The following is a 26,879-nucleotide window of genomic DNA, read 5'->3' as shown; positions in this document are numbered from 1 at the left end:
ACTATGATATATCCACATTATGCAAAATTATGCCAGAGTTAAAAGGAATTAGGTGCCTCTATACGGATATTAGAAGTCTGTTACTAAAGGAAAAAAATCAAGTTATAAGATGCATACAATATGATACTATTTGTGTTAAAAACACACCAACTATTATATATTGTAAATATACTTACATGTTGAGTATAAATATATAACCTGTTTATTTTCTACAAGTCTACTGAAAGAACTACATATTTTCTATTAGTACAAGTACCTTCAGTAAGTACAAACATCAAATATTCTACATAAGCATACAAAAGGGAATGCCTATTAAAATGTTTGAGAGGATTCATATCAAACTACTAGCAGTGGTTACCTCTGGGAAGGGATCTGGGATGCAGAGTTGGCGGTTCAAAGGGAACTTAAACCTTACCTTTAGTGCATTTATTTATTTATTTATAAGAAAGAGAAACAGATTTGTGTATTCTCAAAAATGGGTGAGCAAAAGAAAAAAAATCTAAACACAGAAAGAATAAAACTATGGAAATGGAGGTGAGAGTGACTAGAGGAGAGTAAAGGAAGATGGGTAAGTTTTACCAGCTTTCTTTCCCTGCTCCTCCAAGTGTCAAACAGTTTCTGCTTCTCTGATTTATGAAAGCCTGCTCAGTGATGCCTCTGGACTCAGAAAATCAGTTTCAAAGTGATGGGGAGGAATTTATGTGTGAGTTGGAAGCCAGTGGTACAGGCCAGGGCTGGAGATGAGGTTGTCAGACACTTTAGATTTAATTTCAACACTTGAGAAAAGGACTAAGAGATTCTCTTACAGGCAAAATTCAGAGGAAAATTTCTTTTCTGTGAAGTGGGTAGCCAAGGGCCGACTGTGTTGGAGCGATTCATTGGTATAGGTTGGTGTGGGTGTTGATTCGGAGGTTTTGCTTCATTTTGATGGAACATCTGAAGTTCTGATCCTGATCCTACTTATTAATGTAGATATATCAGAAATAACAAAAAAAATATTTTTAATGGGAAAAGACCCACAGCCTCCTTCTTTATTTGGCCACTCTCATGGAAACCAGGGTTGCAATATACAACTTTGTCTCACTGTATTAGCTTTCTTCTACCATGTGGTTTGCTAATATAGCATAATGGTTAAGAAATCACATTCAGAAGCCTAACTGGGTTGAAACCATCACTCTGATATTTACCACCTCTGTGATCCTGGGCAAATTATTGGACTTCTTTGTCCCTTTGCTTCATTCTCTATAAAATTAGAATAATAACAGCACCTATTATTGCCATAAAGATTAGATGAACTAATAAAAATAAAATGGCTAGAATGGTACCTGGTGCATAGAAAACACTACATCAGTTTCAGAAATTATTATTATCATTACTTTTAACAAGTTAATCACTTTCACAGTCATATATTGAGGCAGGTCTTATGAAGCCATTGTGAAGATTAGGGCAGCTTGGTTCAGATCAACCCCAAAATTCAGGCAACCTGCCTCAGAAATTAAGTGTTGAATGAATAAACTATTATGCAGGCACTAGGGTTAAAGGTGAACAAGCAGGGCTTAAGCAACATTGTTCAGTGGACAGATAGCTCTGCAAGTATGCACAAGTGAACTGGAGATGTATGCTGCTACGCTAGGCCATGTGAACGCAGACCCAATAGAAGCTGAGGCACCCCATTTAAATGGAATTGGCTCAAACTCAGCCTACATGCAGTGGGAACAGCACACATCTCTTCCTATCTGAGAATTCTGAGAGTATGATTTATGCTTTTCCAGGTCACTTCTGGCCCCTAGCTTCTGTTCTGCTAAATTACTTCATCTGTGGATTGCCCGACTGCCCAGCAGGCATTTCCTGGTTATACCACGTTGCTATAGAAGGGGAAAATAGACCAGTTCCTTGATATCCCTCACAAAACACCACTGGCACAAAGCTTTTGTGTATGTAGTAGAACCTTACTCAAGATTACAAACAATAGCAGGGCATTATGTTACTGAGTCACAGAGCAAAGAGGCATAAATCTTTTAGCTGTTAACCCTTTTCTTAAAAGCGCTGGGGTGGCTGGGTGGCTCAGTCAGTTAAGCATCCGACTTTGGCTCAGGTCATGATCTCACCATCTGTGAGCTCCAGCCCCACATTAGGCTCTGTGCTAAGAGCTCAGAGCCTGGAGCCTGCTTCAGATTCTGTGTCTCGGTCTTTTTCTCTCTACCTCTCTCTCTCTCTCTCTCTCTCTCTCTCTCTCAAAAATAAATAAACATTAAAAAAATGTTTTGGGGCGCCTGGGTGGCGCAGTTGGTTAAGCGTCCAACTTCAGCCAGGTCACGATCTCGCGGTCCGTGAGTTCGAGCCCCGCGTCAGGCTCTGGGCTGATGGCTCAGAGCCTGGAGCCTGTTTCCGATTCTGTGTCTCCCTCTCTCTCTGCCCCTCCCCCGTTCATGCTCTGTCTCTCTCTGTCCCAAAAATAAATAAACGTTGAAAAAAAAAAATTTTTTTTTAAATGTTTTTTTAAAGTGCTTTGGCTGACTTCATTCATCACCTGTTTCAGTCAATATTCTTTGTTACAAGTAATAGCCACAGAAGTTTTGGCTGATTTAAGCATGAAAGGAATCTCAAAAAGGACTGAAGAACCAGGTTGGAAGTTTGTGCCTTAAGAAATGACACACAAAATCCCGTGGCAGAACTGGTCCAGTAAAGAAGCCTCAGCTGCCACTGCCAGGCAGTGAATTACAGAGCAGTTTGCACAACTGACAAGACTAGACAGTGCGGTTCTAACTGATGCCACAGCTGCTGCTGTTTCCACCCTTCTCCAAATGTATTCTCGGTACTCACTGCTTTGTGGCATCATCAGTCCCCTACTCAAAACGGAGGACATGTGTATTTCATTGATGTTGTCACATGCCCAGGTCTAGCTGCAAGAGAGGCTGGGAAAGCAGTCTCTTCTCCAAAATGTGAAGGATTCTCAAGTCCGCAGATGCGAGTTGTTTACTGCAGATGTTCTCTATGTCAGTGCTTCCTGAACTTTCATGTGCTTGTGAGTCATCTGGAGATCTTATTGAAATGCAGGTTCTGATTGAGTAAATCTAAGGTGAGGCCTGAGATTCCATAGCACCCAAGTGATACAAAGCCACTGGTCTGAGGACCACACTTTGAGTGGCAAAGTTCTAGAGCAAAGATTTTCAAATTTAGTTGCATATTGGAGTAACTTGAGAAACACTTTTTAAAAAAATATTGATGTCTGGGTCTCACCCTCAGCTGATTTAATTGGTGTGGGGTAAAGCCTGGGAATATAAACTTTTAAAAGTCTTCAGATGATTAGAATGACTCAGATTGCATCTTTCACTTTAGGCATCAACTTTTTGTTGCTTTTGAAGCTTATCTCTTTTCCCCAAATTCCCAGATTTCCACTTTTAGCCTTGCTTGGTTTCCTTTTCAAATTCAATTACATTCACTCATTATGCAGAACAATTTGACACTCTACCCCTTAGTTCCTTGGACCTAATTTTGCATATCCAAAGCTTAAAAGAGTTCTCCTAATCCAAAAGTATGTAACCTGTTGCCCTGGGAAAGTATGATTTGAAGTGATCCATGGACAAACACTGTTTTAAATTTTAATGTGCATAACTAAAAAAAAAAGTAACTAACACAATAAATGTGATTTCATAAATACTACTGCTTAGGACAATGAGTCTTTCTTTTTTAATTAGGTAAGTAATAATATAGAGATTCAGAGCAGACACAACAAAAAATCATAAAAATGGTTTGTAAATGAAGTTTGAGATTGCTTATACTAATTATAAGCTTTCTAATCAAAATCCCAAGCTTTAGGAACACAAAAGAACTGGCAGAAGAGTTAAAAAAATATCAGACATTTTCCTTCTCCCTTCCCTCTCAATCTTTGGAAGATAAGGAAGCAATATATAAATTGTGCTACCATTCTTAACACATTGAAATGGCTACTGATTTCAATAATGGCCACTGAGGGGCGCCTAGGTGGCTCAGTGAGTTAAGCATCTGATTGTTGGTGTCTGCTCAGGTCCTGATCTCACAGCTTCTAAGATAGATCCCTCTGCAGGGCTCTGAGCTGACTGTGTGGAGCCTGCCTGGGATTCTCTCTCCCTCTTTCTCTCTGCCCCTCTCCCACTCATTCTCTTTCTTTCTTTCTTTCTTTCTTTCTCTCTCTCTCTCTCTCTCAAAAAATAAAATAAAATGACAGCTACTGATTTTAAATGGCAATTCTTTTTCTATTAAGTGAAGATTTCATAAAGTTTCAGGTAAATACCACCAACATTTGAAAAAAATCATAACCTAGACAAAAATAACTATAAGAATTAAAAATAGATTAAATTCCAGGGGTGCCTGGGTGGCTCAGTTGGTTAAGCATCCGACATTGGCTCAGGTCATGATCTCACGGTTTGTGAGGTGGAGCCCCCTCATCAGGCTCTGTGCTGATAGCCTGGAGCCTAGAGCCTGCTTCAGATTGTGTGTCTCCCTCTCTCTCCCCCCCCCCCCCCATGGTCTGTCTCTCTCTCTCTCAAAAATAAACATTAAGGGGCGCCTGGGTGGCGCAGTCGGTTGGGCGTCCGACTTCAGCCAGGTCACGATCTCGCGGTCCGGGAGTTCGAGCCCCGCGTCAGGCTCTGGGCTGATGGCTCAGAGCCTGGAGCCTGTTTCCGATTCTGTGTCTCCCTCTCTCTCTGCCCCTCCCCCGTTCATGCTCTGTCTCTCTCTGTCCCAAAAATAAATAAACGTTGAAAAAAAAAATTTAAAAAAAAAATAATAAAAATAAACATTAAAAAATAATTTAAAAAAAAGAATATAGGTTAAATTCTTTAACCAGTTAATTTTTTTGAGAGAGAGAGCATGCATGAGCAGGGAAGAGGGGCAGAGGGGGCAGAGGGAGGGAGGAGGGAGAGAGAGAGACAGAGAGATAGAGAGAGAGAGAGAGAGAGAGAATCTAAAGCAGTCTCCACACTCACTGCAGAGCCTGACTTGGGGCTCAATCCCATGACCCTGGGATCATTACTTAAGCTGAAATCAAGAGTTGGATGCTCAACTGACCGAGCCACCCAGGCACCCCTAACCAGTTAATTTTTTGAAAGAAAATGTGTGAAATTTTTTAGAAGTGCTGAGAGCTAATCCACAAATCCATAGAGCCAAAAAACTCCTAAGCAAAAGAAATTTTTAAAACTGCCCCAGTCACATCATTGACATTAAAGAAAAATAGATCTTAACCAGGATTAGATTAATAGCAGATTTCTCAGTACCAACAGAAACAAGAAGATAATAGAATAGCATGTTCAATATTCTGAGGGGAAAAAAGACCGCTATAAACTTAGAATTATATATCCAGTAGAATGATCTTTAATGATCAAGAGCAAAATAAAAGTATGTCAGGTGGGGAAAAATCTGAGCACTTATCATGTCACACTCTCATTAAAGGAAATTCCACAGAATTTACCTTAGGCACAAGGAAAAGTATCCAGAAAGAAGAGCTGAGATATGCAAGGAAATGGTAAGCAAAATGTTTTTACAGATGTCAGTGGGTCTAAAAAATATGTCTAATTTATAGAAGGAAAACAAGACAGAACTAAAGTAGTGAATAATAATTGTTTATAAATATGGAGGAGTTGTACAGAGTTAAAATATCTCAAGGTATTAGTTTTCTACTTTAAGCTTACATGTTAAAATAGTGGAATCACCATACACCTATGTAAAATATACACAGAGTGTATTGCTCTGAATAAGTAATGTCTTAAAATTTTTCATTGTGAGTGTTATCTCCAAGGGTCCTTTTCTTATGACCATCCTGTTGAGCCTTTTTTGGAAACATCCCTCTAGGGTGGTTTTATGTTTGTTTCTGCAAGGCATTCCAGATTCCTTTTCTGAGATCTTTCTGGGGAAGAGGATGGGGTTGAAGAATCAATTTCTAGGTTTTGAGATTCCAGTAACATGCAAGTGCTAAAAACTAAACTTCAAATTCTCTGTGAAATGCAGACATAGGGTTTCAAAATTTCATCACAGTTAAATAATTTTTTTTTCTTTTCACGCAGAAATGGGACAAACTTCTTCATCTGCTTATCTACTGGGGCGGGGGGGGGGGGAGGTTTATATCTTCCTTAATCTACCCATTTCCTGAGGATGATGTCTTTCAGGGACAATAGCTTTTTGTACTCAGTTCTAGCTCCACCTTGAGCTACTTCAAACCCTTACCTCCTGCCTATATACTTCCAGGCCTCAAGTCAGAGACTAACAATATCTTGCACGCCCGCCTGCCCTTAGCATATAACTATCCCGGTTTGCCTCAGACCTGGTTTCATGAAGTGTGGGAGATTTTCAGTACTAAAACCAGGAACGTCCAGGGCAAACTAGTTGACTGGTCATCCTACACCCCAGCCCTCATAGGACTAGAGAAGAATTAGTTCAAGAAGTCACTGCTTTGGTTTTCAGGTAAATTTCTGACATCTTGAGATTTCCCTTCATTCCTTATGAGTTCAGCTGAATATTAAAAATAAGGTTAGTTATTATTTTATCCAGTAATGCTAGGTGTTGGTAGTGAAGGTTTTCAGGTTACAGAAGTCCACCACTATTCCAGCTCACAAAGTAACATTTTAATGCTTTTCATCAGTACAAGAGTGAAGTTTGAGGATAAAAGTCATAGCCGGTTATCCCCTATGAGTAGAGAATGCTAGAGTAGTTTCCAAAGGGGTGTGATTTGCTCTACCGACTGCCCTACGGCTCACCCTTGCTCTAGGCCTGGTTTCTCAGACCTTGAGAATGTTCTAGAATTCTCTAAGCAGGCCTAGTTTCTTCCTGTAAGGCCTACAAAATAAACCCGCCCCCTTACAATTTAAACTCCCTGAAGGAAGAAATGTTTGCCCGTTTCATTCTATCCTGTATCTGCGGTACAGTGCTATCGCCAGTCGATACCATCAACACGTTTCTTGAAATAATAAACGCCCTGAACGCCAACCAACCTGGCCCACCCTATCTGTCCAATCCAACCCCATCTACCTCAAACTTGACAGAAAAGCACCCATGTTTCTGGACTTTCGGGGGTCTCCTTCCCCGTAGTCTACAGACTTGGTTCTATTTTCTATTTCTGTAGTCATTTAATCTATTTGGGGGGCGACAACAGGGATAACCGGGAACGGGTTAATCCCGGGCGTTCGGGCGCCATTTTGAAACTAGAGCGTAGATGCATTAAAAATTTTTTTTTTAATTTTCATATACATTTAAGGATGCACGCTTATTTCAAGTGTGCTTCAAAGGCATTTTCGGGATGACGTGTGGGTCCAGGGGAAAGGGGGTCTGTCAGCCCATAAGTCTCAAGTCGGCGCCTCCCTGGCTACGGAGTGCCGACCCGCGCACACCCCCTCCATACCCCCGGTGGGGGAGCCGGTACCCCCCCAAGCGCCCCCCGCAGGGGGCGGGGGGCTGTCACCCATTGGCTGAGGCGGCTACCACGAGCTTCAGTACCCGGCGCAGGAGCCACCTCTGGGAGCCCCGCAGGCCACGCCTCAGTTCGCCTGCGCCCCTCAGCATCGCCACTTGGTTGTTAGGGCTCCTGGATCTCGCCGCTCGCTTTCGATTTCCCTCTAGTCCTCTTTTATCCCTTTGCCCAAGTCGAAGCCGGGCAGCGGCAAGAGCAGAGCGAACGGCAGCCCTAAGAGTGGTGCCAGAAGCCCAGCCTCCGCTCCTCCTCGAGCCCATTCAGCGGGAACAGCTAGCTGCCGCCATCATGGTGAGTTGGGGAGGAGGAGGCCTGAGGGGCGCACGCCCGGGTGGGGATCTCCCGAGTGGCGGAAACTCGGCTTTTCTGGCGCCGCGCAGGAGGGGGGCTGAAATCGGGGTCACCCCGCTTCCTTGTTCTGGGGCGCCGGCCCGGGTGCACCACAGATGGCCTGAGAGAGGAGGGCGAGGCGGCCTAGAGGCGTGGGGGAGGGGAGGAATTCCCCGTGGCTGTCGCTGAGGGGAATGGCCCCGGGGCTCGCTGTCCCTCCGGCCGACCACGTGCAGGGCCACGACCTTCACACCGCCCCGCCTGCCTCCCGCAGGCGCCCGCTAGGCTGTGAGGGCGGCCTGCGGTGTGGACCGCGGGGACTTGGGGCGGGGGGGGGGGGGGGGGGGGGGAAGGTGAATACCGCGCGGCCGCCCCACCCCCACCCCGCCCGGCGGGCCTCCCTTCCCGCGCTTACCCTGAGGAGAGGAGGCCGCGCGTCTGGTGCGAGATGGCGTCGGGCTGCCGCCCCCGGAAGCCGGCTGGCGCCGGCTCTCCGGGAACTGGGCTGTCGACTTTGAGGGCCGGCGTTTTCCTCCGCAAGTGGTTTCTTTCCGGCCCTCGCACGTGGTGGCGGCGGGCTCTTGGGGGGGGGGCGGGGCGCGGGGTGCTCACGTCGGGGGAAACCGGGCGGCCGGCGGGGACAAACGAGAGCTTCGGTGGCGGCACCTCGTGCCTGGCCTGGCGCCGGGGGCTCCCTCGTGCGGCGGCCTCAGGCGGAAAACTCGCCCGACGCCATCCTTGCCGCACGAGGCCGGGCTTGCCTGTGCTGCTGCGGGACCGCAGACCCGAGAGGCCCGAGTTCTGTGCTCGGGAAACGCTTTCTCTCTCGAGATGCGGCAGGAGTTTAAACCAAACGTCCGCACAGTAGTAATACTTGCTCCTGGCGGGGGACGTTTCGGTGAGTTTTGGTAAATGCTTGGCGGTGACCCACCACGAGGTGCAACTCTGAAACTTTGGACCTATACTCTTAAGTCACAGACGTGTTCTAGACGCTGTGGATTTGCAGTGTAATCTTTCGTATTCTCCATTTTTAGAAGTAAAGGGAGGACATTTATAGACAGTTTATATTACTACCTATAAAGGTTAAAATAAAAATCTGCAATTATATGTATTATCCTGTATATAAAAATCTGCAATTATACGTATTATTATTTGTTATGTCGTTATCTAATCACTGAGTTGCTCTTAAAAAAGTACAGTATTTTTTTCCTCTCCATTTTTAGAGAAAAAGGGGAATGCTAATAGCGTTTTTCCCCGATTATAACAGTAGCATATTAACTCATTTGAAAGTAATCAGTGTAAGAAAACCGGTCTGTCCCAAACCCTTTAACAAAGTTTTGCTATATGTATGCTCTTCCAGATTGTTTTATGCATGTATTACACGTAGATAGATTAAGTTTTATTTTATAAAAGTTGTACCATGCTACATAATACTTTTTTATATCTTGCATCCTTCACTTAATATAATGGATATTATTTTTCAAAGATAAATTTAAAGTGATTTCAAGTGGGGTGCCTGGGTGGCTCTGTCGGTTAAGCGTCCGACTTCGGCTCAGGTCATGATCTCGTGGTTTGTGAGTTCGAGCCCCGCTTCAGGCTCTGTGCTGAAACTCAGAGCCTGGAGCCTGCTTCGGATTCTGTGTCTCTCCCTCTCTTTCTGCCCCTCCCCCGCTCTCGCTCTGTCTCTATCAAAAATAAATGTAAAAAAATTTTTTTAAATGATTTCAAGTATGTAATGTTAAGATGTAAGATTATACCATTACTTGTTTTACCAAATTTAAATAATGAATAATAATGAATAATGAATTATAATGAATAATTTTTCTGTATTAAAACAGTACTATAGTAAATATCTTTGTGCGAATGGTTTGGAATACTTATTTTATTAATTCCTTGAAATTAATTGCCAGGAATGGAAACAACTGAGTGAAAGGGTTATGCCCATTTTATAACAATTTTAAATTACAGTACATCTTTCTGAGTGATTCTTGATGGAGCATGTACCAGTACGTGTTCTGTGTGCAGAATGATCTCCACACTCTTTCCAGTGAGAGGTGTTAACACTTTTTAAAGTTGCCAATAATAGGTGGAAAATACATTCTGATGTGCTTTTTTTTTTTACTCATTAATGAAGTTGAAGTTTGTCATTAGCTTTCAAAATTTATTTTTTATAAATTCTTAATCTATCTATCTATTTGGATGTTTATCTTTTTTAAGGATTTATAAGAACTCCATTAATATTCTTTGTCATTTATAGTGGTAAGGAGTTGCCTTTATTTTCTAATTTCAGTGGAAATTGCTGTTTCTTTTTAAGTCTGATGTTAGCTTAGAGCTACATCAACAGAGAGTAAGATTTCTGTTTTACTTGGGTTTTTAAAAATTCAGTGATGGATGTATTTTATAAAATGCTTTCCTTTGGTGAATGACAGTAACAGATTTCCTAAGAATGAACCATCTTGGAGTTTTCAATATAAATTGTTCTTAATTGTATGTTTTTTATATACTGCTGGAATTTTGCATCTTTGTGTTGGGGCAGAGGTGGACCATTTTGATTAGGTTTTGTTATTTAGGTGTTAGTTTTGTAAAATGAATTGAGAAATACCTTTTTTTCTTCTCTTTTCTCTGGAATGTTTTTCAGTTAAAGTATCTGAATCTTTCTCATACACACTGTCTTCTGTGTACAATTGTTTCTGTCTTGGTGCCCTCTACACACACACCTACACACACACAAATTATCTGTTTCTTCACAATTTGAAAAAAACTCACAGTGAAACCGAGCTAGGAATCAAGTATTTTTTCTTAAGATTGTTTTTAAGATTGACATTTTTCTAGAAATTGGCCATTTCATCAAGATTCTGTTATAATCTGTGGTCATACCACCTTTTTTCAACACAAATGTATATTTTTGCTTTCTTGCCTTTTTCTGTCTTGGTTTTCTCAGGATTGTTTGTCTATTATTTGGATTGTTTCTAAGAGTCCAGTCTTGGATTTACTTACAATGTTTTATTCTGATTTTCATTTCCTATTTCCTATTATGCTTTTTTTTTTTTATTAGTGTCTTCTTCTGTGGATATAACTCTAGTGACTACAAATTACAGATTGTTTTTGTGGTCAATTACAGATTGCAGTTGCCTTGCATGTAGCTATAAAAGTTGAATGAAATAATGTTAAAGAGCTGATATCCCAGGAGCTTTAGTAATGATAAGGTTTTTTTTCAGCTTTTAGGTATTTTTGTCATTTCGTTATCCAAGTACACCAGGGAATGTATTACTGTAAATACCAGTGATGAGAATTCTGTATATGAAGGCCTCCAAGTTTCCTGCTACTTAATATCCTAGCATTACTATTCTCAAAACCCGCCAACTCACCTGAAGATATAATTAAGAAAAATAATTACTCCCTATATTTAATTTATATGAAATTTATTTCTGTATGCTATTGATGGTTAATATTAATACTTTAATAATACCAAACTTTTTACTTTAGCCTAAGCATTTATTTGTGGAGTATTTTTAGCAGTAGTTTAAAAGTATTAAAGGTTGTTTATTGTTTTTGGATGTTGTGTATATAAATTATAATTGTATACAAGTACACACACAGAAGTTTAAAAAAAATCCCTGCTGATGTCTTATTAAAATAGAGTACTTTGCTTACTTTGTTAGCTTTGAGCACCACCTGCTGGTTAAAGATTAAGACATGGTAGTGTCTTAATTTAAGATGTAAAGAAAATGATTTGCTGAATATAATGTTTAATATCTCAATTAACGAGACCGTGAATTTGAATAACTCAATCCCAAACCAAATTTCCTATAATATACAATGGCCTTTTTTCCCAAATTGTTGCCTAATGTCTCAAGTATCCATTTTACTTTTGTTAAATAGAATATGAGAATTAGAAATTTCATCTTCAGTTCTGGGGATGCTATCATGGGTTTCTCAACTGCGACCCTGTTCACATTTTAGAACAGATAGTTTTTTGTTGTAGGAAGCTGTTTTTTGCATTATAGGATATGTACTGTATCCTTGGCCTCTGCTACCACATACAAGGAGTACCCCTCAGTTGTGACAACCAAAAATGCCCCTGCATCACAAAATCTCCCCTGGTTGAGAATCAGTACATTCTCATAACCCCTTATAATGTGGTACAGTTTTCTGGCCTGACCTTACACCTTCAAATTAAAACATTCATCCGTGGTCATTCACAGCAGATAATACTAGCTTGTCAAATAGAAAGGAATCCAAAGTTCATCCACAAATGAAGGGGAAATTGAGAAGGAGAAAAGAAAGTCTGTTAGAATTTCAGAGCCACTTTTGGATTTGTTTTGAACTTATGAAATAACTAACTGAAAGAGATTGGTAAGTTGTTTATAGTGAAGAGAAATCTAGTCAAGTTTTAATAGTTAAAGATACGTGGAGTATGTAGTATAGTCAGTCCCATGTAGGAAAAAAACTAAAATTAGAAAACAAAAAAATGGGAAAACTTCAGAAGGTTTTTACTCTATTTCATTATTATGAAATATTAGTATACTATAGTTAAGAGGAAAGAATTAGGAAGCACCCAAATAGAAACACGAAATAGCAAGTACAGTTGACTCTTGAACAATGCAGGAGTTAGGGACACCAACCCACTGTTCCTCCACGTATTTACAGTACTGTACTGTATTTCTTTGAAAAATATTTGTGAATGAATGGACCTGGACAGTTAAAATCCATGTTCAAGAATCAGTTGTATGTGTACAAATTAATAGAAACTAAAACACGTTTGGTGATTTGAGTTTTGATTTCATCTCTAATCAGTATAGAAGTCTATAGAATCTTAAATTTACTAGTAACTTCTAGCATCTAAAAAAATAGGAATTATACCTACTTTATTATTGTCACTGATTTCTATAGAAATTACTGTGCTTGCTTTTTAAAATTTTTTTTTTTCAACGTTTATTTATTTTTGGGACAGAGACAGAGCATGAACGGGGGAGGGGCAGAGAGAGAGAGGGAGACACAGAATCGGAAACAGGCTCCAGGCTCTGAGCCATCAGCCCAGAGCCTGACGCGGGGCTCAAACTCACGGACCGTGAGATCGTGACCTGGCTGAAGTCGGACACTTAACCGACTGCGCCACCCAGGCGCCCCCTGTGCTTGCTTTTTAAAAATATATGTATCAGTTGGTTTATTTTGTCCCTGTTTTTCTCCATAAGCAGAGATGTAATGGGTTTATTTCTCTTGCAGCCTTTTGTACTTCCCTCTTAATCAATAGCTACTTCTTTTTTTTTTTTAATTTTTTAATGTTTATTCATTCTGGGGAGGGGGAAGGGCAGAGAGAGAGGGAGACATAGAATTCAAGCAGGCTCCAGGCTCCACGCTGTCAGCACAGAGCCTGAAGTGGGGCTCAGGCTCATTAACTTTGAGATCATGACCTGAGCCAAAGTCAGACACTTAACCAACAGAGCCACCCAGACACCCCTCAATAGGTACTTCATAAATGAATTTCAAATATATGGATGTGCCAATAATTGGTTCTTTGAAGTTCCGATTGAAATTGGTTGTTAATTAATAAAGTATGTACAAAATAAATAAGTAAATGGTAAAACCAAGAAAGAAGCTTTTTAAACTATTGAAAATAAATGTAGATAATAGAACACTAACTTATATTGGTGTACCACATTATACTTTACAAAATGAATTTGCAGATGTTATCTCACTTTATTCTCAAAGCAATTTTCCAGATATAAATAGCTACCAAATAAGGGGTTATAACCTAGTAAAGGACATGAACCCAGATCTCCTGACTAAATCAATTTTGTTTCACTATGTTAGACTGCTTTTCCGACATATATATTACCAGTAAATTTTGCTTCAGAAAAATTTACATTAATCTTATGTGGAAAAACTAAAGATAGAGTTCTGACCAGAATCCAGAAAAATGAGTTTCATGTGTGGGTCTCTTAATTTGAAAATAAAGATAGTATCATTTATATCTATCAGCCCACTGTGAAAATTAGAATTATCAGTGGGGACTGATTTGGTGTTAGTGAAGAGGAAAAATGTTATTTCAAAAGATGCTTTGAACACCCTAGCACTAAGGGAAAGGACTGTAAGCCCTTTTTTTAGCAGGAGGTATTACGATATGTGAGCAAATAATCTTTTCATGATCCATTTCCAAAGTAAATGCATACTAACACAAAGAGTATTTAATTACAAAATGCATGTTAATTTTGGTGACTAGAAAGAGGAGGCAAAAGAAATTTGTTTACAGCTTTGTGGTAGGGGTGTCTGGGTGGCTCAGTGGGTTGAGTGTCTGGCTCAGGTCATGATCTCAGGGTTGTGGGATCAAGCCCCTTGTCAGGTTCTGTGCTGAGCGTGGAACCAACTTAAGGTTCTCTCTCCCTCCCTCTACCCCTGTCCTCTGCTTGTGCCATGGGTATGTGCTCATTGTCTCTTGCACTCTCTTTAAAATAAAAAATAAGTGAAAACAAAGCTTTGATGTATGTTTTTGATGCAGATTTTTAAAAATTATCTTTTTTTAAAGATTTACCATGCTTTTTAATAAGGTACTCAGTAAAGTGAAAATTTGCTTACCTGGCATACAATAGAATGAGTTTAATAACTGTTTTTACAAATCTCAACTTTCCAGTTCACAAAGTCAGTATAAAGTCAGTATTCTACTTTAGTGTAAGAGATGATGATAAGCAACACTGGGTTTAAGAATGTACTGTACTCTTTTGTTAAAATTTCATACTGATCTACTCTGATTACCTTAAATCCTAAACCTGAACTAAGCTGTATTACTGGTCAATTTACTATGAAAGTAATTCATATGAAAATACTCTGTATTTTAAATACAAAGATTGTGTTTCACATCATAGTTTAGTGATGATATCTGCTTTCCAAATTACAGTCTACTGCAAATCCTGAGACTCCAAACTCTACCATCTCCAGAGAGGCCAGCACTCAGTCCTCATCAGCTACAACCAGCCAAGGCTATGTTTTACCAGAAGGCAAAATCATGCCAAACACCGTTTTTGTTGGTGGAATTGATGTTAGGGTATTGTATTCCTATTTCATTTATTTAAGAAAATATTTAGTGAACACTGGGGTTTGGGTCCTGATGCAAACATAAGATTTTTTTGTACTTCATGCAGGTTTGGAATTGGGTTCATGTTTAACCTATAGAGACTAAAAGTATCTTTGACAAAGAGCTACAGGTGGTTTGGGGATCCTTAGGAGAGATACCTCCACATTTTCAAATCTTTTTTATAGTATAATTGAAATTTTTGAATGCTGAATTTTTACTCTTGAAGTCAAATTCTTCTCCATAGATGGATGAAACCGAAATTAGAAGTTTCTTTGCTAGATACGGTTCAGTAAAAGAAGTGAAGATAATCACGGATCGAACTGGTGTGTCCAAAGGGTGAGTAAAACATAATGTTCAGTATAAAGTATAAAAAATATGTGAGCTATAGTCCCTATATAGAGTAGCATGGAAGAATTCAAAACGCGTGTTCTTACACTTTAATAAATTTTTTGCTTTGTTTCTTACATATAAAAGATAAGTTTGCTGCCAACTCTTCTATGTAGTCATTTTCATAGCGTTTGTATGTAAATATTTCCTACCTTCGTTTATTTTACGTAAGTGGATTAATCAGTTCTATCAGAGCTGTTTTTTTCATGTATCTTACGGTATCTTAAGTTTTAACCATCTTGCAATAGATAGTAAGTTAAATTCAGGTTCATAGATGTGAATTTTCTGTTAATGAATGATGTCCCACACTGTGTTAACCTTCACGCATTTCTTCCCCCTAGGTCAGGGGAAGAAGACAAAAGGTAGTATTTATAGATGACTGATCATGTACATCTAAAACTTTATTTCAGTATATTCTTCATTCTTCATCAGTATAATGTCAGTCAGTTACTTCATAGAATACTGGAAGTTTTAGACCATATACTGTTCTGGTGGTGATTTTACACTTCATTTATCTTTCTTTGTAGCTATGGATTTGTTTCATTTTATAATGATGTGGATGTGCAGAAGATAGTAGAAGTAAGTAATCTTATGGAAAAATCTCAGTTTATGGATGCAGTGTTTAGTGTTGAGTCCTGAATATATAGCCTTGTATGAAATATAGAAATAAACTTCCTGTTTGAAATCCAAACCTAGAGTAATCTTACATAACTAGTCAGAACCTGTTTATTTGTAACTGGACATCTAGCTTCATGAGCTAGACACAGGAAAGGTTAGAGACAGAGTGTAAAGGTTTTTGATCAAATTCCAAGACTTCTCTCAACACTTGGGTAGTGAGGGTAAGGTCGCTTCGTGCTGATAAATTTTGATTTGGTATGTTCTTACCAGTGATGATCTCCGATGGTAGAAATTTTAGAAGATTTGGGGTATTTACCGAAGTCTTAGAAGTCTTTGAAATTGATTTTAGCTTTATTATGGTTTTATTTTCAGTCACAGATAAATTTCCATGGTAAAAAGCTGAAACTGGGACCTGCAATCAGGAAACAAAATTTTTGTGAGTAAGGAGAAGAATTGTTCTTATTAACATATGTAGCTTTTCAGGAAACTAAAAGTAGTCTTTGTTTTCGTATTATTCTTTAAAAAGGTGCTTATCATGTGCAGCCGCGTCCATTGGTTTTTAATCCTCCTCCTCCACCGCAGTTTCAGAGTGTCTGGAGTAATCCAAACACTGAAACTTACATGCAGCCTCCAACCATGATGAATCCTATAACTCAGTATGTTCAGGTAAAAATTATTTAACATTCCTTTTTCTTTTTTTTAAATAGTATTGCAGATCTTATAGATGGGGGCACCTTAAAAGTAAGCCAGTCTCACTTTTTACCCTCAAATCAGATGCATATTTTCCATAATAAGTGGTAATACTGTCTCTGAGTGATGAGAAGGAAATCTATTACTTTTGTTAGAAATCTGTTGTTCTTAGTATTGTTTCTAACACCAAGCTAAAATATGCTTCTATATAGTTTGTAAGTCTTTAAGAACTGACCTCTGTAGCCATGAAGAATATATATATCTCATTCATTTCCCTTCCCCCCATAGGATAATTCCTAAAATATTTGAAGGCAGCTTTCCTCATGTGTTTGCCTGATTTATTCTTCTTTAAGTTTGGCAGTTCTATTTATTCATTATTTTCAATGATTTTCAGATGTTTTCTATAGATTACTGACTTCTGGATGTATTCTGGTTCTAGAATGGATAGGTTTCTGATGAGTTAACTGTATTTGTAAATTCTGTGAGTTTTCTGGCATATAATTTGTTTGGATACTTGAATATTTGAAATGGGATTTGAAATATTTACTATCTCCTATTGATGATGAATAACATTGATTTTCTTCATTTTATTTTCTTCAGTTTAAAAGACATTTTATTTTCAAGAAAAGAAAAATTGTAGAGAAGTGTTTCTGTAGTGTCTTTCATTTGTTTACATTTTCCATCTACCCTAAACACAGGGTATACCTTTTGTTATTTTTCTTGCTCTAAACATGGTTAGAAGAAAAGCCCTACTCATTCCTAACGTTTGCTGTGAGCTATTACTTAACTTGGGTATATTCATGTATGATATTACATAGATGCTTTTAATAAATATTTATTGAAAGATGAAAGGCATTCTACTGTTCATTTCAGTTTTGGGGTTATATACTGCCCTTAACTTGTAGAAATGAAATACAGAAAGAGCCATAAAGTGTGTAGGAGGACTACACATTACGCCACGATATTGTCAAGGAATACAAAACTGCTTAAAAATATTTTTACAAAGAAATAACAGATGTATTAATATAACTTTAATATGGAAATCTATCTTAATTACAGCCTTATCACCAGTATAAGGAAGAACTTCTCAGTGGGGATAAATACACAAATAAGATAAACGTAAATGGGCAAAATCAGTCTTTTCCCTCATTCATCCCTTCTCCTCTCCCAAAAGACTAACATTTGACAGAATTTTTCTTGATGTAGCCAATTACTCCAATAGAATTCTGCATTTGTATATAGAAAAATATGATTTATATTCATATTTTTGTTGTATTGGAAGTTTTACTTTATTATTTTCAAGAATTTTCCATGTTAATCCATTCTTTCTGTAAACTTTATTTGCAGGCATATCCTCCTTATCCTAGTTCACCAGTTCAGGTTATCACTGGATATCAGCTGCCTGTATATAATTATCAGGTAATTTAAAAGGGAACAAAATGATTTACTTTGGAATATTATTCAGGCGTTTATATGAATTTCTCCAGTAGTTTGTCATTTAAACTAGTAGAACATGCTTAAGATAAGAAAGTTAGAATTTGTCTAGAATTAGGACCTTTAATTATTTAAAAATAAGGGAAAAAGATTTGACAGGAATATACTTAGCATAAAGATTTCTTACACTGTTCTATAAGATTTTGTGTCCTCTTCTGTATTTCAGCATGTTTTCTTCCATTTTTGCTAACAAATAGCTGAACCATCCAAACTAACTTTTATAAGCTTTTTTAGGGGGATAGATGAAATAAAATAACTCAGGTTTTAGAGCATTGAATTCCAATTATATTTAATAGTGTTTATTTTAGCTGACTACTACAAAGTAGTAGTTCTCTGAATTTCTGACCATAGATAATGACCATATCTGTGGCCCATGACCATTAGCTATGGGAATAAATCCAGAGAACTACTATCTTTGAGTTTTTCTGAAAGCTAACACCAGAAAATTGAGAAAAATTAGGGTTTATGTATAAAGTAACAGTAATTCCCTCAGGTATTAGAAACCTAAAGTATTTCATTCTTCCATTCTGTTTCTTTTACTGCAAGTTCAAGGAACCAGCATGACAAATACCTCAACATTGCCTATCTTTGTGAAAATGTGTAAGAATGGTTAACTAATTGTTACTTCCTTTTGTTTTGTTTGTTTTTTTAAGATGCCACCACAGTGGCCTGCTGGGGAACAAAGGAGTTATGTTATACCCCCGGTAAGGAGAATTACTCTCTTTTCTTTATTTAAAACGTATACTCCCTTTTCTTTATTTAAAATATTTTCTTGTTTTAACTTTTAACTATCATATTTTTCTTGACTTTCTGTCATTTCATATATGCCTAACAATATTTTTAAATTCCCTTTCACATTATGTGCGATGTTTTATTAATGTCAGCCCAAGTATATTCTTCCATGGGAGAAACCGCTTTTCATTTCTCATGTGGTTTTTGTGTGCTTTCAGGCAATGACTGCTCTGCATACAATAGGTGCTAAATTATATATAATCTAAGGAAGGTAGTATTAATACCTGTGTTAATTCTAATTCAGTGAATTTAGAATTTGTATTGAATCTATCTAGTTTTCTCTCCATAAAAAAAATCTGCTGAAGAGAAGCAAATGTTTTGCTGTTAATACTGTTAGATGTTATATATAAGAACACAAAAGAGGGTGTTAGCTTTAAAACACTTTAGTATTTGTTACTTTGTATCCTTCATCAAGATTGGACCTTTGAATGATATGACATTAATTCAAATTCTCAGGCACTGGGAAATTCTCATTCTGTAACTAGATGTTGGAGGTTTTTGTTTTTTGTTTTTTGTTTTTTTTTTTTAATTTTTTAACATGTTTGTTTATTTTTGAAAGAGCATGAGAAGGGGAGGGGTAGAGAGAGGGAGACACAGAATCCAAAGCAGGCTCTAGGCTCTGAGCTGTTAGCACAGAGCCTGTCGTGGGGCTTGAACCCACAGACCACGAAATCATGACCTGAGCCAAAGTCGACACTTTACCAGCTGAGCCACTCAGGCATCCTTGGAGCTTCTTTTTCTTAGAGCTCTTCTAATCTGATTATGTTGAAGTTTAGAAGACTTTTCAAAATAAAATACTGCCTTATTGCAATTCAGTTATTCAGTTCAAAATAAAGTTTCTGAAATAACATAATTCAGCTTTAACACAACCCACATTTTAAATGCTCAATATCCGCTAATTTTGAAGAATAGATTGTTCGGAAATGTATCTAATGTACATCTTTTTAATTATACTTTTATAATGTAGACTTATACCGCTGTTAACTACCATTGTAATGAAGTTGATCCAGGAGCTGAAGTTTTGCAAAGTGAATGTTCAGTTCATGAAGCTACTCCATCCTCTGGAAATGGCCCACAAAAGGCAAACATCTAATTTTATATTCATGCTTTGGTGGAATGTAGTAGATAGCTTCCTCAAGAATCCTCTCTTTAAAAGAGATTAATATGAATTTTACCTCTTTTTTTTAACCAGTTTAAACATTTACTTAGCTGAATAGTAATATACAAATATTTATGGCATTCTCTTCATAACATTATATATGGCAGCAGCTCTCAAGAGTGGTAGAGTCACTAGTAATAATCGAAATACCGAAATAGGTACAATTTCTTCTTTTTTTATCGTTGGAACAAATTCATATAACAGTGCTCTCACTCTTGAATTGTCCTGTTTTTGTTGAATGGGTGGGAATGTGGAAGTAGTTGATGTGATGGGAATGTGCATAATAACATTGAAAGATTCCCATTGGAGTTTGTGTGCACATTCCCATCACATCAGCTACTTTGTCCATGTGTTTCTTAGTGGAAATTAAAAATAATTGAGAACTACTGAACAGAGTAAAAAAATTCCTTGATTTGATTCATGATTAGAATTTGAAAAAATATTAAAATAGTTATAATTATCAGGTTTTATCCTAGATATATTTTCTTCAAATGCTGAAGTTTACTGTTTCTTATCTTAACAGGGAAAATTAAAGAACCTTAAGGAAATATTTGAGGGTTTTACTAAATTGAGCTTTATAACCAGTACTCTTATCACTAAGATTCTAAAATATTTTTAAAATTTGATAGAAAAGTTACACATTAAGTGATATGTAATGAATTACATGAAAATGTAATGTGTAACACATTTAATATGTAGTATGGATTACATAAGAATTCTTTAGAAGTACATGTATTCAACTTTCTTTGAAAAACCTGTTAAAGTAAGTAAAAGGAATAGTCCTTAGATTGTTGGAAAAACTTCTTTTTTTCAGAAATCTGTGGACAGAAGCATACAGACTGTGGTATCTTGTCTGTTTAATCCAGAGAACAGACTGAGAAACTCTCTTGTTACTCAAGATGACTACTTCAAGGTATAAAAGGAATAGTATTATACAGGATAAAAAGCATATTTGTCAGATATGAAGTATCTTTGTTTCTGTAGAATATGTATTTTGAGATTGCATAGAGCATTTATTTAATTGAACTCTTGGCATTTGATGTTAGTAACTCAGAAAACCTCTCTGAGTGAATTTTACCTGGCCATTATGCTGCTCAAACCTTGATATAGTGTAGTTTGTCCTTACAGAAGAAATCTTTAGCAGAAGCTTGTAATTGAAAAGGTTTGTGAAAGAAGGGAGTTGAAAGAGAATATTGGCTTGACCAAATGGAAAAAGAGGAAATGTTAGGTACACAAAGCAGAATATAACTCAGATATCATGCGGATTCAGTTTCATACTGCTGCAGTAGGGCGAATATGCAATAAAGTGAGTCAAGTTAATGTTTTTTGTTTTCTAGTACATATAAAAGTTTTATTTACACTATACTGTAGTCTGTTAAGTGTCCAATAGTATTATATCTAAAAAAATGGTATATGTATCTAAATTAAAACATGCTTTATTGCTGGGGTGCCTGGGTGCTCAGTCCGTTAAGTGTCTGCCTCCTCACAATACATGAGATCAAGCCCCACATTGGGTTCTGGGCTCAGTGGACCCTGCTTGAGATTCTCTCTCATCTCTCCCTCTGCCCTTCCCCTGTTCACTCTGTCTCTCAAAATAAACATTTTAAAAATACATCTATACTCTATTGCTAAAAAATGTTCATCATCATCTAAGCTTTCAGCAGCTCAGAATCACTGATCACAGATTACCATAACAAATATAATAGTAATAATTGTGCAGTATTAGAATTATCAAAATGTAACACAGGGACACAAAGCGAGCAAATTGCTGTGGGAAAAATGGTGCCAATAGACTCTTTCAATGCAGGGTTGCCACAAACCTTTAATTTGCAAAAAATGACACATGAGATTGGAGTAAAATGAGGTATGGCTGTGTGTGGATATTAGACGAAAGAGAAGAAAAGTGGGGCATCTGGGTGGCTTAGCTGAGCATCCAACTCTTGATTTTGGCTCAGGTCATGATCTCACATTTCCTGAGTTCAAGCCCCACATCAGGTGGTGTGAGGCTTGCTTAGGATTCTGTCTCCCTCTCTCTGTCCATCTCCAGCTTGTATGTTGTATGAGCACGCATGTGTGTTCTCTCTCTCTTTCTCTCTCTCTCTCTCTCTCTCTCTCTCAAAATAAATAAACTTTAAAAAATATTTTTTGAAAGAGAAGAAATTGATCATTCAAATTACATACCTGAACAATGTGGGGGGAGAAGAGATAAAGTGAAGCAGTGAAAAGAGCTGAGTAGAAAGAAATGGAAGTTGATTAAGAGTTGATGACATGGAAGAGAATGTGAGTGTTTGAATTTAAGAAAGTTCTGGTTTCTAATCCTGGTTATGTTACATTAGATAGATTACTTGATAATCTTAACTAAGGTTCCAGATTTTACAAGTTTAAAATGAGAAGACACAGGACTAAAGGTCTTTTAAGATCCCTTAGGTCTGAGTCTGTGAATATGGAAAGGAACCAACTACTCACTCTAATGAGGGAGGAATATTGTGCTTATTAAAAGGGAAGGTTTTTTGTGTTTTTTTTTTAACAACAGATTTATTGAGATATAATCCACATACTATACAGTAAACCCTTATAAAACACACAATTCCATTTTTTAGTGTATTTGCAGAGTTGTGCCATCATGACCACAATCATTTTTAGGGTATTTTAACCAGCCCAAAAATAAACCCTTTCACCATTTGCAGTTATTCTTTACCCCCCCCCCCCCCCAACTCCTCTATCCCTAGGGAACCACTAGCCTACTTTTTTTTTTTTTTTTAAGTATTTTCCTGTTCTGGACATTTCATATAAATAGAATAGTACAATATGTGGCCTTTTATGACTGACTTTTTTCACGTAGCATAATGGTTTTAAGGTTCATCAATGTTACAGTGTGTATGAGTGGTTCATTTCTTTTTATTTATGGATATACCACTCTGTTTATTCATCACTTAATAGACATTTGGGTTGTTTCCACTTTCTGGCTGTGATGAGTAATGCTGTGAACATTCATGAACAAGTTACTGTGTGGACATAGACTTTTATCTTTCTTGGGTATATACCTGGGAATGTAATTGCTACGTTGTATAACTATGTTTAACCTTTCAAGGAATTGTGAGAATTTTTCCAAAACACGATTTTACATTCAAAGGGAAAATTTTAACCATTGCTTTGTGTCTTAAAACAGGGAAAGGAGAATAGCTTTTTTTTTTTTTTAATCTATGAATGGATGTAGGATGAAGCTTCCAACCTTTTTAATGGGGATATACTAAGGACTTTGTATAATGCACAAGAGTAGAGCCATAGTAGGATTAAGTTCTTAACATATCTTCTCAACAGGAAGTAAACATGTTCATTTAAAGTTGACATTCGTTTTCTTATTATTTCATTCTACATAGTATAATTTAAAAGGAAAGAACTAGGATTGTTTAACAGCCTACCTTGCCCAAAGTTCTGAAAGTTAAATAGGTAGTACTTATAAATGATTTGTTTACAAGGCAGAAAGTAGTCTTTAAACTTGGCGTTAACCAAAAACCCTACTTTGAACTTTCCGGTTTTCTGTTCCTCTGGGCTAGGAGTCAGAAGTTGGTAGTCTGAAGTCTGGTATCTAGACCTATTTTGATTAGCTAAATATTGTTGTTTTAGTTGAATTTGAATGCATTGAGGCAGGGTATATACTGTTTCTATCTTGTCTTTATAATCTTTCATGTCCTACCTGACCTCTGAAGATACTTGAATTTATGACCACTTTTCTGGGCTTAAAACTAAACAGGATATTAGCCTGTTATATAAAAGAGTATATTAAAGGTTACATAATTTCCAGAAGTTACTCTTCTTTATATGCCAACTGATTTTTAATCTCTAGGAAAAGGGCACACAGTTAAGCTCTTACAGAAAAGAAAATAGCTCCATTCCTTTTTGTAAGGCTTTACTCTACCCCCACCCCCACCCCCCACCCCCACCCCCCTGCCAAGAGAGGGCACCAAGTGAGTGAGAGGCAGAGAGAGAAATGGGTCTCACCTGAAGTGGGGCTTGAATTCACAAACTGCGAGATCATGACCTGAGCCGTAGTCCAATGCTTAACTAAGCCAACCAAGCACCCCAGCCTCACTTCCTTCTGTCTGCACATCTGCAGGCAACATAAAGTGAAAGGAAAATTTTGCATGTATTTTTCTTTGTCTCATTTCCTAAAGAGTGATATATCTTCATCACAGTTTAAGGATATACCTTTAAATATGCCAAAACTTTTAGCTTTTAACCTAAAAGTATAAAATTTTAGTTTGAAATGTAGTATTCTCAAGCTGTGATTTCTACCAGATGCACTTCTTTTAGTAAAAACAGTACTTCTAAAAATTAAATATGCTTTATGCCAGCTGTCTTTGGGGCATCACTGCCAAATCATTAATTAATAATCTTTGTAAAATGGTATTGACTCCAAGTCTTCTGTTTCTGTTTCCTGAGATTTCTTTTTAAATTAGTGAATAAAACTACTCACTGGTACATTTGTTACACTTGTTACATTTGTTCAGGAATGCTTCCCCAAAAGGACTACTTTTCTCTTAACAAGTTTTTAAACCCAAAATGAATGCTTAACTATTTTGCAACTATCTTAGGTCATAGCGATAATATGAAAGTTTTCAGTGAAGTAATAAAAAGGACTTACTTCTGTCTTTTCTAGGATAAAAGAGTACATCACTTTAGAAGAAGTCGGGCAGTGCTTAAATCTGTTTGATCCCTTCTGCTAACTTTCTAGTCTCATGGGAAGTTGCTGATTTTGAATATTAAGAAGAGACTGAAAGTTTTTCACTATTCTAGAAATTTAATTCTGAATTTTGATAAATGACACTGAGACTTTCTTATACAAGTTGTGTTAGATTGCCTAGCTTTATTTGACATTCAGATTGTTCTTCATTAGATGTTTAGAAACTGGTTCTGTGTTCAATATATAGTTGAAGTAAAAAATAATTGAGACTGAAAGGAATAACTTTAAGATTTATCTGTAAGGATATTTTTTATTGAAATTGATATTTTAAGAGTTTAAAGCAGTTGCTGATTTTCAGGAAATTGTTTTATAAAACCTATTCTGAAAGGTCAGAATTTTGATAGTTTGAATACAAGCATTTCACTTCTCCAACAACTACCTGCAAACAGTACAACATTTATAATATTGTTCTTTACGCTTATGATTTCTCTCAAAATTTACCACAAAAGCAGAGTGTTTAAAACTGCATTTTTAATCAGTGGAACTCAATATATAGTTAGCTTTATTGAAGTCTTCTTTGTCCAAACCCAGTAAAAAAAGATTCTAAACAAACAGTCCAATCAGTGGGTCTTGTGTTTATTAGTTCAAAATATTTTACCTGTATCTAGAATCCACACATAGATACCCTATTTGATTGGGATGGTAATTAGGATAACTAAAATTCTGGGCCAGATTTTTTTAAAGAATCCAAGACAAACTAAACTTTACTAGGTATATAAACTTCTCAGTGAGTTACCATTCTCCTTTTTTCTTTTTTTTCCCATTGAAATGCTACACTCAATAGCTGTATTTTAAATTGTGCAAAATACTGATGTTAAAGGATGCTGAAACTTTTTTTTATGTCACTTAAAGGTTAATCAGAGTATCTGAGAGGAATTGTTTTTATAAAAACATTAAAATATTATTTGTTGAAGAGCAAATACATTTTTATTTTTGCTTGTTAGCCTAGTATATTTCCTTTTTTAAAAGTAAAATATGCTTAGAAGAGTCCCAAGTAATTTTGATGTTTAAGTACCACTAAAGTTGTAAGCATATCTTGAGAATATACTAGAGTCAGAGTTAACAGTCCATTTCTAGATTAGCTAGTCTCCTTGTTAGATGCTGTGTATTTTGGCCCCTAGAGCCCCTTTCGTGTCCCCATAGTCTTGATTTTCCAGTCTGTAGCACCATTCTTCCAGGAGTTTTGCTCCTAGAACAGGTGGTGTAAAGAAGAGAAGTAGCAACAAGAACAGTTTGAGGGCTAAGCCTTAGAAAGGTGGCAGTGGGATAAAATCTTTCTAAAGGAAACATGTATCCGCATCATTTGACCTGCCATGGAAATGAGTTTAAGGTGGCTTCCTGGACTTTCTTTTGTTGGTCCCTTCACTAAAACATGGAGATTCCATATATCCCTAACTTAAGGCAGCTGCCATGGGCCCTATTATCAGTCCCCATGGGTGCTTTATAATTCCTAATAATTTTCACTCTGTATCAAAGGGAAGAATCTTTTAACTTAAGGATCCCAAAGAGGGCTTTCTTATGCCTCAGAATTTGAAAGTGCCCTGAAATTTGTCCTTTAAAAAATTGTTTTGTTTTGTTTTTTTGGTTGTGCTTTAACATTCTTACATGTATCATTCTGTGAATAAATTTCCAGGTTACTCTAAATGATAGCTAAATTCAAAAGAGCCGATTCTAATTATCCCAATCTGACCTTAAGAAAAGTAAGAGAATAAACTTTTTATTTTTCTGCTTTTTTTGTTGGACTGAAGTATTTAAAGGAGTAAGATAGAAAAAAAGAGACAAAGTCCTGAACCTTTCAAAATAGAAAATTAATTTTAAAACTTAAAAGTATGTTCCTATTACCTATTGTTGATACTGTCTTTGTGTAAATGAATAAATAGAAATAAAGAAACTTTTTTTTCCCAAGTGCATTTTTGACCTACTTATTCATGTCATATCATCCAAAGAAATGCTGGAGAGTTGAGTGGGTAGTATGTGACAAGGTGTAGATCCTTGAAATTCAGAAGCATAAATACTGTTTAGTTTATTAATCTGGTAGAGTTAGTTTATACAAACAAATTTTGGTACATTGTATTGTACTGCGTTCTCTTAATGAAATTAAGAGATAGGTTTTCATGAGAAAATAATCCCTCTTAGATTGAATGGGAAA

At 37.1% G+C, this 26,879-nt stretch overlaps 1 protein-coding gene across 1 annotated transcript; it reads left to right on the top strand.

Moving 5' to 3' along the window:
- Positions 1–7,258: 7,258 nt before the first annotated feature.
- DAZL (deleted in azoospermia like) lies at positions 7,259–26,635 on the top strand. The gene is made up of 11 exons (XM_045503719.1): positions 7,259–7,735; positions 14,670–14,816; positions 15,091–15,182; positions 15,761–15,812; positions 16,224–16,287; positions 16,378–16,517; positions 17,889–17,960; positions 18,689–18,739; positions 19,795–19,908; positions 20,801–20,899; positions 24,647–26,635. The coding sequence occupies exons 1-11, from the start codon at positions 7,274–7,276 to the stop codon at positions 24,698–24,700; spliced, it is 1,347 nt and encodes a 448-aa protein (XP_045359675.1). The 5' UTR covers positions 7,259–7,273; the 3' UTR covers positions 24,701–26,635.
- Positions 26,636–26,879: the final 244 nt, after the last annotated feature.

The sequence above is a fragment of the Leopardus geoffroyi genome, chromosome C2 (genome assembly GCF_018350155.1).
Source record: "Leopardus geoffroyi isolate Oge1 chromosome C2, O.geoffroyi_Oge1_pat1.0, whole genome shotgun sequence".
In the NCBI taxonomy this organism is placed as follows: Eukaryota; Metazoa; Chordata; class Mammalia; order Carnivora; family Felidae; genus Leopardus; species Leopardus geoffroyi.
This window is presented reverse-complemented; position numbering and strand designations above follow the sequence as displayed.